At 36.7% G+C, this 18,825-nt stretch overlaps 1 protein-coding gene across 1 annotated transcript in view; it reads left to right on the top strand.

Moving 5' to 3' along the window:
- SHANK2 (SH3 and multiple ankyrin repeat domains 2) overlaps nt 1–12,447 on the top strand; it is a 156,149-nt gene extending 143,702 nt beyond the window's left edge. Inside the window, exon 9 of the mRNA XM_058161568.1 lies at nt 11,023–12,447. Coding sequence (XP_058017551.1) covers nt 11,023–11,596 — 574 coding nt within the window. The 3' untranslated portion in view covers nt 11,597–12,447. The remainder of the gene's footprint in view (nt 1–11,022) is intronic.
- The last annotated feature ends 6,378 nt before the right edge of the window (nt 12,448–18,825 follow it).

Genomic DNA, 18,825 nt, shown 5'->3' with positions numbered 1-18,825 from the left:
ATTTACCACAGGTTGACTCCAATCAAGGTGTAGAAACATATCAGCAATGATCAAGAGAAATGGAAGGCACCTGAGCTAAATTTCAAGTGTTTTTGCAAAAGGTCTGAATATTTATGCCAGTGTGATATTTCAGTTTTTTCTTTTTAATAAATTTACAGACATTTCTAATATTCTGTTTTCACTTTGTCATTATGGGGTACCGAGTGTAGATTAATGGGGAAAAAAATGAATTTCAACAACTGTAGAATCAGGCTGCAGCATAACAAAATTGCCAAAAGTGAAGAGGGCCTGAATACTTTCTGAATGCCCTGTAAATACAGCTAGAAATATAAAATATGGAAGTAAATCAAAGTTTTGCTGATTCATACTACAATCCAGAACCTGATCCTGAAAATCTAAGTGCTTTTTGGAAAGCATGGAGTAATGTAAAAGATAATGGGGAAAGAAATTTTAATCCCACATGAGCACACAGAAATGTTTTCTAATCATACCTGGGCTGTTTTATCCATTTTTTTTATAAAGAACATTTATATACTACCCACTACAAATTAAATTGTTTGAAATAGCAGGTATGTATTTAGAGCTGTGAAATTTTATAGGTGTAACTATCTATAAATATATACTTGCAAAAATGATCCACTGCTCCTTTGCTTGTTTGCTTATTTCTTAAGGCATTGTATAAGTTGAACCAATTCAGTTGTTTTAATTTATACAATAGTTCAACGACTTTAATATATATTAAGGGAGTTGAATTAGTTGGATTGAACTGTTTGGATAGGAAACCTGACTCTGAGGCTTTTACAGACCGGCCTATTATTATTGTTAAGAAGGTAAACATTTGCTAGCTGTAACTTGTCAGACAGATCAGAATCATCTCTATTTCTGAACAATTTATTTTATGGATAACTTTTGGATAAGAAAGCTTATTGAAGTTACAAAATTTCTAGAGCCTTTGGAGTGGGCCATTCATTTGGTGATGCCTAGCATTAAAATTTAGTCAGAGAAAGTATAATCCAAGAATATCACATTAATATATGAAAACAAAAATTCTGTATCCCAGGCTGACTTATTTGCAATGCCCCATGTGAGTCATTCACCAGATGGTGCCAAACATTAAATGACAGAGAAGTGGCACAAATGCTTCTCCAGTTTCCTGCACATCTTAAAGAAATACCCTAATCAGAGCCTAACCCTAACCTTAACCTTAACCCTAACCCTAGAACAGGGGTCGGCAACCTGCGGCTCCAGAGCCACATGTGGCTCTTTTAACCCGCTGCTGCAGCTCCCTCCTTTCATCCCTCTGCTGCGGAGAGAAGCGCCCAACATTACTGCTATTGCTGCCTCCATGGCCTGCTTGCTGCTCTTTCAGCGCCTTGCGCAGCACAGTGAAAATTAGCAGGTTTCACAATGGGGGAGATGGGGTTCCCTCCTTTTCCTGGAGCCCATTACAATGCGGAGCCATAATGTGACCCTACCCCACTCACCCCTGGCAACAGCAGCAGTATCGGCCGCGGCATGGGACAGGCCAGTGTCTTGGGGTGGAGAACAGGTTGTGCATCGCCCCAGGAGACTGAGGTGCATCCAGCACCAACAAAGGCCGGAAGTAGCCACCTGCCATTTCCTGCTGCAGTCTGTCGGGCAGCCAGAGAGAGACAGACACACACACAGAGAGAAAGAAATAGAGACAGAGAGAGAGAGAGAGAGACAGAGAGGGAGGGAGAGAAAGGTGAACAACACATCCGAGGCAGGGTGTGGCAAGAGGTGGCTGGAAGGGGAGGAGTGAGGTGGGGCCAGACGTGGCAAATAATTTAACAACAAGTTCTCTGTCCTAATGACCAGCTGGGTAAGTGTGGCTATGGGGGGGTCATGTTACTGGGCGTGAGTGAGTGACGTTGAGTTGGCCACACCTACCCAGTCACACTGGTTGTTAAATTATTGGCTCCCGATGTTTTCCTTTCTGTGGGAAACTGGTCCAAATGGCTCTTTGAGTGTTTAAGGTTGCAGACCCCTGCCCTAGAAGCACAATTACTGAATTTTTACAAGAGTTCCTTTACCAAGTAGGGTGGAGGTCACAATTTTTAATGGCCCCAGTTCTAGCTATACTTCACTATATTTTTCAATGTACTGATGAAATGCATTCTTCTAGAATGCTTCCTGTGATATACAGTATATTTATGTAACATAGTCTGCAGCTTGTGGCAGATTTAGCCCGCAATCTACAATTACTCAGTTACATCCTAAATTTAAAAACAACTCTGAAAGAGAAAAATAAGTGTGTCAACGTTCCAGAAAACGCGCTGCCAAAGCTTTTACATATTTTAGAAAACTTGAGTTGTGTTTTACTATGATAGGAACTCTTAATTGATCCAAAGGTAGCTCTTCTTAGACCGGGATGCCCTATGCACGGTCACCCATGCCCTTGTTACCTCCCGTCTGGACTACTGTAACGATCTCTACATGGGGCTCCCCTTGAAGAGCACCCGGAGGCTTCAGCTGGTCCAGAATGCAGCTGCGCGGGTGATAGAGGGAACAAATCCAAGCTCCCATATAACACCTCTCCTGCGTAGGCTGCACTGGCTTCCGGTGATCTTCCGGGTGCAATTCAAGGTACTGGTTACCACCTTTAAAGTGCTTCATGGCATGGGACCTGGCTATTTACGGGACCGCCTACTGCGACTGACGGCCTCCCAGCGACCAGTGCGCTCCCACAGAGTGGGCCTCCTCGGGGTGCCATCAGCTAGACAATGTCGGCTGGCGACCCCCAGGGGGAGGGCCTTCTCTGTGGGGGCCCCAACCCTCTGGAACGAATTACCACCTGGTATTCGCCAACTCCCTGATCTCCGGACTTTCTGACGTGAGCTGAAAACATGGCTGTTTCATCGTGCAGGACTGGCCTGATAGTTTTAATTGGGAATTTTAAATGGGTTTTAAGGAATCAGCCTAAACTTAAATATTTCATTTTAAATCATTTTAGTGTTTGTAAAATTGTTTTAATATGGCTGTAAACCGCCCTGAGTCCTTCGGGAGAAGGGCGGTATAGAAATATAAACAAATAAATAAATAAATAATACCTTCTTATTTACATACTTGTGCCGTAATCGGGTAAGTTTTTTTAAACAGTTTTCTTGCTTTAAGGAAAGAAAGAAGATGTTAAAAGAATAAAAATGGTTAAAAAGAGACAAGAAAATGTCTATAATGCACAGAAAGCAATGTGGTGTTTAAACACAGCATTACATTTTGACCACATGAAATAATGCTAATATACTTTGATGCCCAGCTTGATACACATCATCAATTCAGGATTGTAAATTCAAGGTGGCATTATCTTTCCATCATAAAACATTTTTTCCTAATCCCATGCCTTGTAAATCCTTTGTTCTTTATATTTGTATATATTTATATTCCAATTTTGGATTTGAATTTCAAATTCACATTCATATGATTAAGCCACATTGGGAAATAGTGTATAAAAATAATAATTTTTAGTTGCTAGTATATGAAGTATAATGTTAAAAAAATCAAAATATTGGTGATTTATTAAATCATAATCATTGTATACTTTATCCCGAAGATCCTTGATAATGGAAATAACTTTTGCTGTTTCAATCAAGAAGCCAATAATTTACTAGCTCCTTCTACTCATTCTGAATTATCTGCTTTATGCAGTTTAGTATATAAGTAAGTAAGTGTAGAAAGGGATTTGAGTTCCTGTTTAACTGACATAAAGCACTGTATAATTATTGTGTAGGTTGTTTTATGTGTACTGAGAAGTGCCTTAATGTTTCTCTTCATCTGTTTTATAAAAATGGATATCTTAATAATGACGTATCTAAATGCCATCTTGAATAATTACAATTACGTTTTTCTTATAGTAATTGATAAAATTTCTACCACATGAACAATTATTGCAGTAGAGCTAATACAGCTTTTATCTATCCCTTCAACTAAATATTGATATACTAAAAATAATCAGGTCAGGAAGAAATACGGCATGACGTTGGGGGAAAAAATATGTGTTTGCTGCAAATAATTTGAGTCACATATATCTACCAAACTCAACTCTAATATATAAACTTGAAATGCTTTTTATGTGCAAAAGTCATATCTATTTGGAGCAAGCTAATGAAATATCTAAAACTTGATAAAATCTTCAGACACAGCTATCTGATTCACAGACAAATAAAAAGTTATTCAAAAGACATGAGTGGGATGACGGTCTACTTTTAGGAACAGATTTGTACCCTGGTGGAGTATAGCAATCCAGTGCCGATGCTGGACAGTCGCTAAAAACTTTGATGGCAAAGACAGTTCTTTAATACTCATCTGATTAATGGTTTACCTGGTGGAAAGAACCCTGGCATCGTCTTATCCCAAGATAAAACAGTGTTAGTTTTTGCTGCATGCTGCCTGGGCTGAAACATTTTGAAATATATTTTCTTAAAACATATTTTTATATTGCTTGCATTCTAGTAACTCTTTCCACTTTAGCAGCCGAATGTCTAACAAATAATTAACTAAATAGTGTATAATCTTACAAGTAGAAGATTACCTAGTCTTCTACTATTCACTGCATTCTTTGACCAGTGATGCAGTGGTGAGATTCAAATAATTTAACAACCGGTTCTCTGCCCTAATGACCAGCTGGATAGGCATGGCTCAGTGGTCATGTGACTGTGTGGGTGTGGCCAACTCAACGTCACTCACTTCAATGGGTGCTTCACCTTAGCCGTTACAATGTAATAAGGGTTAACCAGAAAGGCAGTTTCTGTAAGCAGGGCAATAAAGATTAGGCTAGAAACAACAGAATGTTTCCTTCCTGCCTTCCTTACAGGATTAGCCCTGTAAAGTGAAAAAAAACAAAATAAGATTTCTTCCAGCAACTGGTTCTCCGAACTGCTTAGAAAGTTAACAACCATTCTCCCGACTAGGTGCGAACTGGCTGAATCCCACCACTGCAGTGATAGGACACTATTTTGACTATCCTGCCTCAGTTATATTTGATATCAACCATTAACTGAGCATCTGTTAAAATGGCATAAGGCCCACTTTGTGGAATGCATATCACTAGGGTTGAACCAAGCCCTCTCTTCATTACAGTTTAGAAAGGAACTCACATTTATATCTTTCCTTTTAATATTTCTGTTTTAATGTTTCTGTTTCATCTCTGTTACATTTTAATGTTATTTTTTATAAATGCCTTTGCTGAAAGCAACCCAATGCCATTAATGGAGTGTTTTTGACATGTAGTTTTCTATGTAAATGATAGGAACCTGTGGTGAAAATGGGTTTTAAGAACTATTGCGTGAGGGATACATGCTGTATACATAGCATTGGAGAAATGAAAGCAATTGGAATCAAAGGAATAGGACGGATGTATGGATTAGCAGAAAGGAAATTAACTGTTTAAGGATGACAAAAGAGCAGAGAGATCGCAAACAGAGAACTGAAGGCCATGCGGTTAATGGGAATAGAGTTCTTCCCAAACTGGTACATGACAGATATATATCTAAAATTCCTAGCTAGTGTGTCCACTAGAAAAATAATTTGCATGAAAAGATAAATAGCAGAAGATAGCAGTTAATATATAGCATGTTTAATATGCTCTTCTGAATAAAATCTCTGAAAGACCATGAGTATCAGTTGTTACCGGTATTCTTAATTACTCACACTCGCCTGTGTGTGAGTTGGGTGGCCATATAAATTTGTTAAATAAATAAAGCCCATTTTATAAGTAAAATTTCCCTTGACATTTAAAACTTAAAAGGCAAGTAGCTAGGAATATTTAATATTAAGAGTCTGGTGGTGCAGTGGTTAGTATGCAGTACTGCAGGCTAATTCCGCTGACTGCCAGCTGCCAGCAGTTCGGCAGTTCGATCCTCACTGGCTCAAGGTTGACTCAGCTTTCCATCCTTCTGAGATTGGTTAAATGAGGACCCACATTGTTGGGGGCAATATGCTGACTCTGTAAACTGCTTGGAGAGAGCTGTAAAGGACTGTGAAGCGGTATATAAGTCTAAGTGACAAGTGATAAGTACCCAGGGTTAACCATGACAGGCAGATCTTCTGTTTACTTTCCTGCTAATTAAAGATGTTGGCTAGAACCACCTGGGCACAGTTCTATATTTTTTCTAGTTGTAGAAAGTGATTAGCTTTGGGTGGCATATGTTTAATTCTCCCACAAGGCATTTAGGGTACGAGATTCAAACTGCTAAATTGCAGGCAGTCAGCAGAAGTAGCCTGCAGTACTGTATTCTAACCATGCGCCATAAGGGCTCTTAAAATAGTTTCTTAAAGGAAGTCCAGCAACCCTTTAAAAAAAACTGTATCACATAGTGGAAAGAATAAACTAGAACTAGTTACTAGAACAGTTAGAAAAATTTAAAAAAAATGGCTAAAAAACCCAACACAGTTCTGGGCTGCATAAACAGAGGGATAGAATCAAGATCACGTGAAGTGTGTTAGTGCCACTTTATAATGCCTTGGTAAGGCCACACTTGGAATATTGCATCCAGTTTTGGTCGCCACGATGTAAAAAAGATGTTGAGACTCTAGAAAGAGTGCAGAGAAGAGCAACAAAGATGATTTGGGGACTGGAGGCTAAAACATATGAAGAACGGTTGCAGGAACTGGGTATGTCTAGTTTAATAAAAAGAAGGACTAGGGGAGACATGATAGCAGTGTTCAAATATCTCAGGGGTTGCCACAAAGAAGAGGGAGTCAAACTATTCTCCAAAGCACCTGAGGGTAGAACAAGAAGCAATGGGTGGAAACTGATCAAGGAAAGAAGCAACTTAGAACTAAGGAGAAATTTCCTGACAGTTAGAACAATTAATAAGTGGAACAACTTGCCTCCAGAAGTTGTGAATGCTCTAACACTGGAAATTTTTGAGAACATGTTGGATAACCATCTGACTGAGATGGTGTAGGGTTTCCTGCCTGGGCAGGGGGTTGGACTAGAAGGCCTCCAAGGTCTCTTCCAACTCTGTTGTTATATTATATATTATATTAATCAGTGGAACAACTTGTCTCCAGAAGTTGTGAATGCTCCAACACTGGAGGTTTTTAAGAAGAGATTGAAAAACCATTTGTCTGAAATGGCATGAGGTTTCCTGCCTGATCAAAGGATTGAAACAGATGACCTCCAAGGTCCCTTTCAACTCTGTTACTTTCTTCTAGTCTTTTCTAATGTATGTCGTTGCCTGAAGATGGCTTTTTGTTTACATCCTTCCCTATTTACAAATCTGCTTTTTGCACTTGAGAAAAATAACAGTAAAATCTGTCAGAATCTATGTTAATGAACCCATTTAATTAATATGAAATATTATTGCAGCTAACAAAAATGTCTCATATCAGAGGAACAAATTATAGCAAATGAATATAACTACTCAGATGCTGCTTCTGTGTTGCTGTTGAGATTCTATTTACTCAGCATTTCACTCTAATGATTATAAGGCACATAAGCTACTCAGAAATCTCTATGGTTTAAAATTTTTAGTTATCTGGGTAGGTAGCAGAATAATAGAGTTAGAAGGGATATTGGATGATTTCTAGTCCAACTTCTTGCTCAAGCAGGAAACCCTTATACCATTCCAGACAAGTGGCTGTCCAGTCTCTTCTTAAAAGCCTCCAGTGATGGAGCACTCAGAACTTCTGAAGGTAAGCTGTTCCACTGGTTAACTATCCTTTAGGAAATTTCACCTAAATTCTAGGTTGGTTCTCTCCTTGATTATTTTCCATCCACTGTTTCTTATCTTGCCTTCTGGTGCTTTGGATAATAGGTTGATTCTCTCTTCTTTACAGCAGCCTCTCAAATATTAGAACACTACTATCATATCATCCCTAGTCCTTCTTTTCCCTAGACTAGACATACCCAATTCCTGTAACCGTTCTTTGTATGTTTCAGTCTCCAACCCCCTAATCATCTTTGTTGCTCTTTTCTGCATTCTTTCCAAAGTCTCAACATCTTTTTAATAATGTGGTAACCAAAACTGGATGCAGTATTCTAAGTATGATCTTACTAAGACTTTATAAAGTGGTAATAACACTTCATGTGATCTTGATTCTATCCCTCTGTTAATACAACCTAGGATTACATTGGCTTTTTTGGCTGCTGTAGCACACTGCTGGCTCATATTTAAGTGATTATCCACTAGGATTCTAAAATCCCTCTCACAGTTATTGGTTGTATTAATTCCATGACCACATAATATTTATTTTGAATTGTTTTAATTGCTTTTATTTTTATGTTTTATAATGTACACCGTCCAAAGCAGTGGTGAAATCCATTTTTTTTTGACTACCGGTTCTGTAGGAGTGGCTTGGTACACATGGTGTGGCTTGGTGGGCATGACGGGAAGGATACTGCAAAATCTCCATTCTCACCCCATTCTGGGACCAGCCAGAGGTGGCATTTACTCAAAATTTCCGCTACCGGTTCTCCAGAACCTGCTGGATTTCACCCCTGGTCCAAAGTCATGTTCAGATGGGTGGCTGTGACTGTAGAAATCAAATAAATAAATACAGTTTTCCATCTTTATTAAATATTTGACCAAAGATTCTATTCATATATAGCAAATGGTGATCACATGATCACAATCTACTATGATGGTTGTAAACACTGTCAGTTGCAAAGTGCCCAAAATTTGATCATGTGATCACAGGGATTCTGTAATAGTCATAAATGCAAGAACCAATCAAGTTATTTTTACAGCACCATTGTAACTTTGGATAGTCATTAAACAAGATGAGGACTGTAACATAACATAACATAATATCTTTATTTATATTTTCTTGCTATAGTTTTGTTTATAATAATTTGTAATTATTTTATCCCTTTCCCTTGTTGCATCATCTTTTTTTTATGTACTGCAAAACATTCCGGCTTTTGACCAATAACATGGCATAATCAGAATACAAGCAACACATCACTACAAGCTGGCTTTTACATTTATTTATAAATGCAGCCAGTTGGACATCACATATCCTTACTTGCTCCCTGGTCAGTGTTGGATCACTTGCTAAGCTTATTTTCATGCAAGCTTTACGTCCATAGTCTCCTGTTCTCATTGCATTCATCAGTGTTCATTTCCAACTATTTCATGGTTCAAACCTATTCACTTATATCATAATCAGGAAATATACAATACTGTTCTGCCCCCCCCCCAACCACAATCAATTAGAAACGCAAACTGCCAGCAATTTATTCTTACCAAGTCTCTTATCTATCAGAGCGATTGCAGTCCGAGCTGGAACAATCCCAAAGTTCAGAAGGAAACGAAACAGAGTCCAGGAGCCAAAGTAGAGCCAACGTTTTCAACAGTCAATTGTTTGTTCGTCACAAGAACTATAGGGCAGCTCCTCCTGCTTTTATATCCTGTGGGGTGTGGCTCTGTGACTCAGCATTCTCTAGGCCTGCCCCATCCTTTCTTTTGACGTTGCCGTCTCTCCTGTCTGTGATACTGGAGGTCCATCCACGACTGATTGTCAGCAGCTGGGTCTTGAGGCATGGCCTGAGAGGGAGGAGATGCAGGAGACAGAGGTCTCGTCATCTCCTCCACCTGGCCTGCCTCTGGGATTTGGAGCGGAGCCAGAGAAGGAGGCTCCACAGAGGGAAGCCCTGTCGGCTCTTCCCCCTCGCTCTCTGAGTCACTTTCTGCCAGGAAAGTTCGGGGGGGGGGCGCGAAGACACAACAAATACATTTTCTCAATGACTGCTGAATTAAATATGCAGCCCAACATAAATCTCCCTTGAACTTCCCAGATTTTTCTCATTTTTGCCTCTGGTGTCCTTTTAGTCAGAATTCTACCAAGCACCTTCCTAGAGACAGTTAACGACTTAATCCCACTGTCGTTTTTGCATTCAGTCTTGTTATCTTTCCCTTTAACAGCAGAACCACATTTTGTTAAATTTTAGTAACAGTATTCTGTTCAATATTAAACAAGTTCTTCCACAAGAAAATGACATGTTTTTAGATCCCTTTGGTGATGTCAGTTACATCTTACCATTTCCTAGTATTCCTATATTTATAAATAATAACATTTTCCTTTTAATTGGTATTTTTTCTTGAACGTTAACATTTCTATGTATATTTGAATTCTACTGTTCAAAGTATCTAGCATTCTCATGTACATTTTAAAAATAGTCTTTAGGAAATTCCCTCACTTCAGTGTCATCTCAAATTATGTCACTTTTTTTTTTTTAAAAAAAGGTTCCATTCACCCTGTTAGAGGCTTTTGATTTAGTACTCTTCTCAATCCCTTTCAAAGCAATTTTTGGATTTCGTTCAAATCGCCTGCGGTATATGTTTTACTACCTTAAAGTTTTAAACTCGTTTTCTCTGCTTCATATCCAGAACGTTCAACTGGTATAAAATATTAGAATTTGCTTTCTAAAAACATGCCAATGCTTTTCTGCAATATTGCAAGCTATACTTAAATTTACTGCTCTTCCGTATGTTTTACAAAGCTTGTGGCATATATTTTATAATTACTTCTTAATTTGTATCTTGCTGTACTCTCTTATACATATTGCAAGTTCCTTCCTATGACACATGCGCAGTAAACAAAAATTACATTAGAATAACAAAAATATCATTTAATTTAGGTGATTTTGTCACATTGTTTGGTTTCTGAAGAACTTCTAAACCGGGGGTGGGTGGGTCAAACTAGTATCCTGCGGGCCGGATGCGTCACATGCAGGCCACGCCCACCCCAGCTCAACAAATGAGAAAAACATCATGTGAAGGCAACCTGACACAGCGAGTGACACCCGTGCTCTAAACAAACTATTGCTGATTCTGTTTGACAAACATTTAATGGCCAGAGAACTGAGGATGTTAATAGTATATTTAAGATAATAGCCTTTAGTTTTAAAAACTTTTAAAAGTTGTTCATGATATTGATACTGTTGTTTTTATAAACTTGTATGTACTTATAATTTGTGTGTATTACTTTTAATATGGAATAGCATAAGGAGAGTAATCTATGTGACTTAAAAATGTTTTTTGTTTATTTTTATTTCAGGAGCACAGAGGTCATGAGCACAGTCTCAGGTACTCGGAGTTCAACCATCACTTTTACCGTTCGGCCTGGAACTAGCCAGCCCATCACACTTCAGAGCAGAGTTCCAGACTATGATAGCAGGACATCAGGAGCCAGACATGCTCCAAGCCCAGTAGTTTCACCAACAGAGATAAGTAAAGACATCCTGCCTGCTCCTCTGACTGCTGCTATTCCAGCTGCATCTCCTTCTCCGACTCCTTCTGATGTTTATAGCCTACCCAGCCAGCCTCCTTCCGGAGACCTCTTTGCTTTGAATACAGGGCGCAGCAGATCTCCTTCTCCCTCAATATTGCAACAGCCAATCTCAAATAAGCCTTTTACAACTAAACCTGTCCACCTGTGGACTAAACCAGATGTGGCAGATTGGTTGGAAAGTTTAAACTTAGGTGAACATAAAGAGACCTTTATGGATAATGAAATAGATGGCACTCACTTACCAAACCTTCAGAAGGAAGATTTGATAGACCTTGGAGTGACTAGGGTTGGTCACAGAATGAACATAGAAAGAGCCTTGAAACAACTATTGGACAGATAAGAATGGTTGGTCTTGCCTCACAAACCTTTGTTATAAATAGAGATAGGCTGGTATCAAAACACCCCAAATGCCTTGGCTCCCCAAAAGTAGCACCAAATTAAAAAGCATCCATTAGATTGAAAACGTATGTCCAAAATCAATTCCATGTCAATCCACATTAATGGGACCAAATATTTTAAGAATGGATGGGGCAAATAAGAGAGAAGAATGGAAACAATTGTGAACTTAAAAAAAACCCCAAATTTGTAAGCTCCGACCATATTGATATTATCTCAGAAGTTTATACTTTAATTGCTGGTACACACTTAACTAATAACTCCTTTTTCAATCTATGGATTGGTTTTTCTGTTAGAAATGCCCTTCTGCTTGAAAAGTAATGTGTCACCTTTTTTTGATTAAAACTCACAGATATTTCTCCATGTACTAGAACATGTTGTGTCCAGCTCTTTGCAATCTGCTTTCATATGACTAATATTTCATATGATTGTTGGACTCAGTCCCATTGTTGTGGTCAGACAGTTTCTCCTTTCAGTTTTTCTAAACTGATTCTTGGTTAGTTCTGCCACTTAATTTTTCTGCTAACATTCACTTTTTTCATGATATATTTACTGCTTTTTGAAAATCTTCTATACATTCACAGCATTGCCAGAATTAAAAAGAAATGTCAGATGTTTTTGGCTAATTATGATGTTGATTTCTTTGGAAGTGAAATTAGTTTCTGTCATCCAGTGTAATTCTGTTATTTGACTTTCAAGATTTTATTTTTCCATTTATGTTTAGTGCCTTTCCAAATTGCCGGATAGTTATTAGGCATGTTTTTTTTTCCCATTTATAATCCAGTATAATGTGTGAAAGCTATGTAAGAGATCTTAGCTGCCTAAAATAAAAGTAAAAATATTTGTAAGAAATTGGAATTGAAGATATCTGTGCACAGAAAGTTGGTAGTTCAATTAAGATCTTTTCTACATTTCTTTGTGATGGAATGGGATGATGGGTAAGTAATTCAGGGTTGTATTTTCAAAATAATCATTTATCAAGCCTGTTTTAATTTCTCTCATATGGGATTGAGTTGTTTGGACAATATTGCACAAGACCTTTTCTTTGAGGTGGAAACAGGTATCAGGATTAGATGTCTTCTCTTTTTACAAGCGCATCAGCGAGTGTGGATTTTGGGGGGGGGGGGAGTTATATTTTGGCTTCCCAAAAAGAGTTAAGTTTTAGTTTTTAAAGAACTGTGTTTTACATAAAGGTTACTTTTGCTGGATCAAAGTGATCACGTGTGATAGTGGATTTTATTACCATTGTGATCCCCCTAGTATGATAGAAAGAATAGTGAATTTTCCTTCTGCAATTTTGTATGTGATTGCACGAATCAATGCACAAGCTGCAGTCAACAGTAACTGCAGAGAGGTGGCTTCTTTACCTTCAAGGTCTTTGGATCGTTGACCAGCTTATTCTTTCCTGCTTAAGAAAACCAGCTGTTGATGAATCTGCGTGGCACAAGCCTGTTTACTTATGGAAATGGGTGTAAATCTTTACTGTTTTATCGTATTAGGAAGATGTTGCCTGGCATCTATAAGAAATAGGAAATGAAAATATCAATTACAGTACATGTTACAGAAGTAAATTTTATGAAAACAGTAGGTACCTATTATATATGCAAGGGACAATTTTTCTAAAAAAAAAAGGCGATCAAGGGTTTCATCCTAATAATGTTTTGCTTAAAATTAAACTACAGTATTGTTCTGTGCTTCCTTCCCATACAAACTGCTGTGTTTTAGGAGAACCCACTTAAGCTTGCGAATTAAAGACAAGAGAAGGTTGAGACAAAATCACATTCAGAACTGTTTACGAAAAAAATTGAGTGGATTTTTAAAAGCATGGTCTTTTTGGCAGACATGCATATTTTCAGATTTGGTGGCTTCTATGAAATTTAGAATATTCTCTTTCCACCATAAATAATCCACATTAACAACGTTGTTGGTTCACAGTGTCATGAATAATTTAGCCTGTACATGTGAAGGTTGCTTAATAATTTAATTGGTAGGCATCTCAGTTCATTTTTTAATATGTCCCAGCCTATCTCTAATTATAATTTTATTTTCTCATAACTGAATGTCTATTTTGGGGTCCGCAACAGCCCTAGGATTAGTACATGAAGTTCAGCAATTTCAATACCTTTCTTTACTGCAAGTTTAAGTAGTTGTACAGATAGTTTATAAGCACAATATTTTAAGAATATAAGTGGCTGGTCTACTGGGCAGCCTTTGTGCCACTTCAGTGCTAGAAATTAAAAAAAAAACTTTTGTGGTTTACTACTATTTCTGTGGAATAAGTATTAAGTCTTGACCTTTTTAAATCAATATCATTTAGATGCATCTGAACCAGCAGAGCTGTGTTATATTTTCTATCTTTGCTAAAACTTCTTCAGATGATGTGTCTCCTCAAACGTGGTAACAATCAACAATACTTGGGTAATTATTAAAAAGAAAAAAAAGTCACTCCCCCTCCCTCCTTCCGCTATCAAAACTGATCCTTTAAGTTGTTGTCACTTAGACCCTTTTCAGATTTCTTTCAATATTTGCATACTCCAAATGGATTTGTAATTAAAATCAAGTTTCAGTGCAAAAACTTAGAAATATTGATACAATGTTGTATCTAGAGGACAATATTCACATATTTGATAGCAACACAATTTTTCTTTTGATAGGGGCAGGGGAAGGGTGTAAAAGTAAGATGATTTTGACATCATTGTCTTCCATTTGGTGATAATGCAGAAATCAGTAAATAAACCATAATACCATGCTCCTTTTTATTTCTTTGAGTGCAGTTGGTGTTACCTCTATAATGTGCCAGAAAATGCATTAGGACAAGTGATACTGTACAAGAGAAAAAAAGGGGGGGGGGGAAATTACTTTTAAGCTGCTGTTAATCATAATATTTTACTGTTTAATATATAATGTTTGTTAACAAATTATTGGTGATGGTACCCCCTTTCTTAAAAGGGGTCTCTTGCCCATGTATCTTTTCAGGCACTTAAATAGTGAGTACAATATAATTATTAGAGAAGATTTTAAACATCAAAGAGCTAATGAAATGATTTATTTTTTAAATAATGTTGTATGATCTAGGGTAATAGGGCCTGCAAGGAATTGCTTTATATCAAGAAAAAACACCTTTGACAAGCTGAAATAGTCATTGGCATTGTTTGATGGCTTTATAATAGAAAGCAATAGTAAGGGATGCAGAATTATCTCCCAGCATTTTGGTCAATACTGAAAATGTCAGGAGCAGATTGGCCCTTTTAATGTTATGCTATTTTGATGGTGCAAAATACAGTGAATAAAAATAATCTTGTTATGATATTCCAGGTTTTAGGAACAACTTTTGTTTATATACTGTAATTTAATAAATTGCATTTACATGCTTAGTTTCTGTAATATTTGTGTATACAATACCAAAATCACACAAGATGTAAATTGTGTATAACTACACAGACTCCTTTCCCTAGGTGTCTAGTTTTGATTCATATATTATAAAATGACTATATGTGACTGTTGATTTACAGAATTTACATATCACAGAAGCTAGCTCTTTGTGGTACCTAAGTTAATAAAAGTGATTTTTCTGAGTTCCTTTACAAATAAGCATTATCCAGTTGATCTGGCAATGACTCTGTGTATGAGCCTAAAATAATGATAATTTTCTCATTACATCTTTTTTTCTTTTTTTTAGAGAGTAATGTTTTTGCTATGGTTTGTGAAACAACTATGTTCACGTTATCTATGTTGCTGTAATTTTTTGTGCTTTAATTCCTCTAATTTCCAGTTGATTAAAACAAATCAAGCTCCTGTAACTTGCACTTTCCCTAATCCTTACTACTCTTGTATGGCAACCAAAATTACTGTAAGAAATAAATATCATATTGCACTAAGGTTGTGATTCTGATTACAAAGAGCAAATCCAGTCTGATTTTTTTTTTTAAAAAAAGAGTTGCCAAACTTTCCACTTAACATTAAACTATTTAAAGTTCCTTTTTTAAAAAGCTTGTCTGTGATTTCCATGGAATTTAGAGTTAAAGCTCTCTGAAATTGATTCGGAATGAATTCCTATTCCAGAATGAGAAATGCATTATAAAGCGCATGATAGAAAACATTTATATATCTTGGACTGATTTGTTTTCTTGTTTTATCAGAAAAATTTTCAACAGAAGGATTTTGAACATCTGAAAGGATTATCATAATTTCAAGTTATCATTAATATAGTGAACTGGTGAAACATCGATTGGGGAAAAAAAGGTTAAAGGAGGGGGAAAAGACCTGGATCCAGAATTTTTATTCATTTAAAATGGATTTCATTTATAAGCCTAACCAGTAATATTGGATACCACCAGTGTATCACCAGCAGAGATGGCTCCCTTTGATAGTCATAGTGTCTAGTTTGATAAAGAAAACATTGCCTGAAAGCTATTAAAATTAACCAATTTGATCAGCTGCTTCTCCGCATGTAAGCATAATATATCTCTACAAGGCTGAATGGACCTAATTCCTGGTCCCCTTCTTTGCAATTATCTTTTGACAGATGGGCTTACTTATCTGTGTGAAAGTGATGTTCTTATTAAGGCAGTACTCGCTGCTAGGATTTTGTAAATGAAAGTAAGTTACACATCTGGTTTTTAGGTAATTTAGGTTCTGTTTAATGCAAGCCTTCAAATTTCTTTCCAACTGTAAGGGTATATTTAATTTTTACAATTATCCAATCTTTTCTCCATCTCTAAATGGTTTATGTGCTAAATGATCCTGTCAGGAGATCCTTTAGTTGTATCACTTTCCATGAGCAGAGAGCTTTGATTTATTTTGAGTTTAACATCCTTTCCAAGTAGTTTTTCAATAAATTTGATTTGAATAACTGAAATAACAGATGAGCTCTGCATATCTTCTTTCTTGTTAATGTTTAATTTGATTCAGTTATCCTTACCACCGAGAGATATTGTTATCTTTATATAGCTAGAGATATACTTTCACTGATTTTTTTTTACAAATATCCACAACTTCCCTACTCCGAAACCATTAGGGCTATGTGCACTTCAAATTTAATAACTTTCCTGAAATAAACCTGATTTAAACAAATTGTTTCTTCTAGTTCTTCTCTTTCAAGAGGACAAGACTTATGTCAAGAGGGTTCTCAAAAGCGGTGGCTTAAGTTGTATATGGATATAACAGGAAAAACAAACCAAAGTACCTAGTGTAACTCTCAGGTGTTTTGAACTGAACTGTAAGAAATAATGTAACAAAAGTGTACTTTTTAATTCAAAAGGCCAATTTAGCATCAGTGTATCATAGTAATATCACCTTGTTCTTTTTATCAATGTTTTCTATCAGTGAACATCTTTAGAAAAAGGTCCAGATTGTTTCATGTTTGGAAAAAGCTTTCAATTCTTTTCAGTATTAAAACAGTGATTTGATGGATCATCAAAGCATTTTAAATTCAATTTATTTATAGGTGTTCACATTAATAAATGATATTTACACCCTGCAGCGTGAATGGCCTAATTTATGTACTTTGATGATAGAAATGCAATAGTTTATCTGTCATGTACCAAGCCCTAGATCATTGTTTTTTAAATTTGTTAATTTTGAAATGAGTAGATTTCAACTCCCAGAATTCCCCAACCAGCATCTTAAAGGTACAAAGTTTGAAAAATGCTGCCTTAATTAATTATATGCACTCTTAATTGCATTATCTGAAGAATGTATTCTGATACAATGTATATAAAGGTACTGTGTTTCTTTAGAAACCTTTTTCTATTTTATTTAATTATTTTTCTTCTTATTTTTTTAAAACATGTACTTAATGGAGTTATTTAATGGTACAGCCCAATAACATTAGGGAAGTAGAATGTATGGTGGGACTTAAAAATTACAGGCAGTCCTCGACTTATGACCACAATTGAACCCAATTTCTGTTGTTAAAAGAGAGATTTGTTAAGTGAGTTTTGCCTCCTTTTGCGACCTACCTTGTCACAGTTGTTAAGTGAATCACTGCAGTTGTTAATAACACGGTTGCTAAGTGAATCTGGCTTCCCCATTGACTTTGCTTGTTAGAAGGTCACAAAAGGTGGTCACACATGACCCCAGGATAGTGCAACCGTCATAAGTATGAACCAGTCCCCCAGCATCTGAATTTTGATCACATGACCATAAGGATGCTGCAACGGTCAAGTCAGTTTTTTCAGTGCCATTGTAACTTTGAACGGTCACTAAACAAACTCTTGTAAGTTGAGAACTTACCTGTATTGGGAAGTTGAGCATGTTATTATAAATCTCCAGCTTAAATCGGTGAATAGATCTGTGTGGACAAATGTTTTAATTTGTAATTTGCTTATCAAAATAAACAATAAACAGACTTGTGAGATATTAAATAGATGGAAGTTATATGTAAAAATCCACATATTTCAGCTTTGCAGGACTTTGGGTCTTTGCTGGAACGCTAAAATCTACCAGTGAGGTTCTGTTCAGGATGGTAGAAAATTCACAAATGGGAACTCTAAGCCTCATCTTCAACCTAAAACCGCATCCTTGCTTAGCAGGAGGCAAGGAACACATATTTTTTGTGGAATTAATGAAGTGAACATTTTTCATGAATCCAAAAGGGTATTGTCAGATGAAGCAAATCAGCAATGTATGGTTTAGGTCGGCTATTTCAATGAACTAGTGGTATGAAGCAGGGCTTTGTCCAAGTCAGCAGAGAAATCTTTTTCAATTGATTGCACTTTAAAAAACGTTATTCCAATGTACCCTGATGCAGGAAACTGCAAGCAAGACACGTCCTAGTTTATCTTCACAGAGTACTGAAATGTTCATGATTGCATTCTATTTGTCCAGATGAAAAAGCGATTGTAGCAGAACTCAAACACCAGAGGGAGTTCCTTCAATTATTTTTGAGAATTGTTCGTTTCTTCGTCTTAGTTCATAATTTTAAGTGGCATAAGATAACTATTTTGGAATTGTATGCTCTTTGGAGTACATCTTGGGGATTAATAGTTTTGTTCTTTCTGGAAAGCCAACACAAAGACAAAATAATCTGATTCGTGTGTCTATGTTTATCCTTAGAAATAAGGAAATACTCCAAGAGATTGTGGCCATCCTTCCTACAATTATCAACCAAGCATGTAGAATCCCTGGTGAGAGAAAAAAGCTAGCAAGGATCTTCATTTTTTACCATTTCTC

This window comes from Ahaetulla prasina, chromosome 1 (genome assembly GCF_028640845.1).
Source record: "Ahaetulla prasina isolate Xishuangbanna chromosome 1, ASM2864084v1, whole genome shotgun sequence".
NCBI classification, from domain to species: domain Eukaryota; kingdom Metazoa; phylum Chordata; class Lepidosauria; order Squamata; family Colubridae; genus Ahaetulla; species Ahaetulla prasina.
Note: the sequence above shows the minus strand (reverse complement) of the source record. Positions and strands in the feature narration are given on the sequence as shown.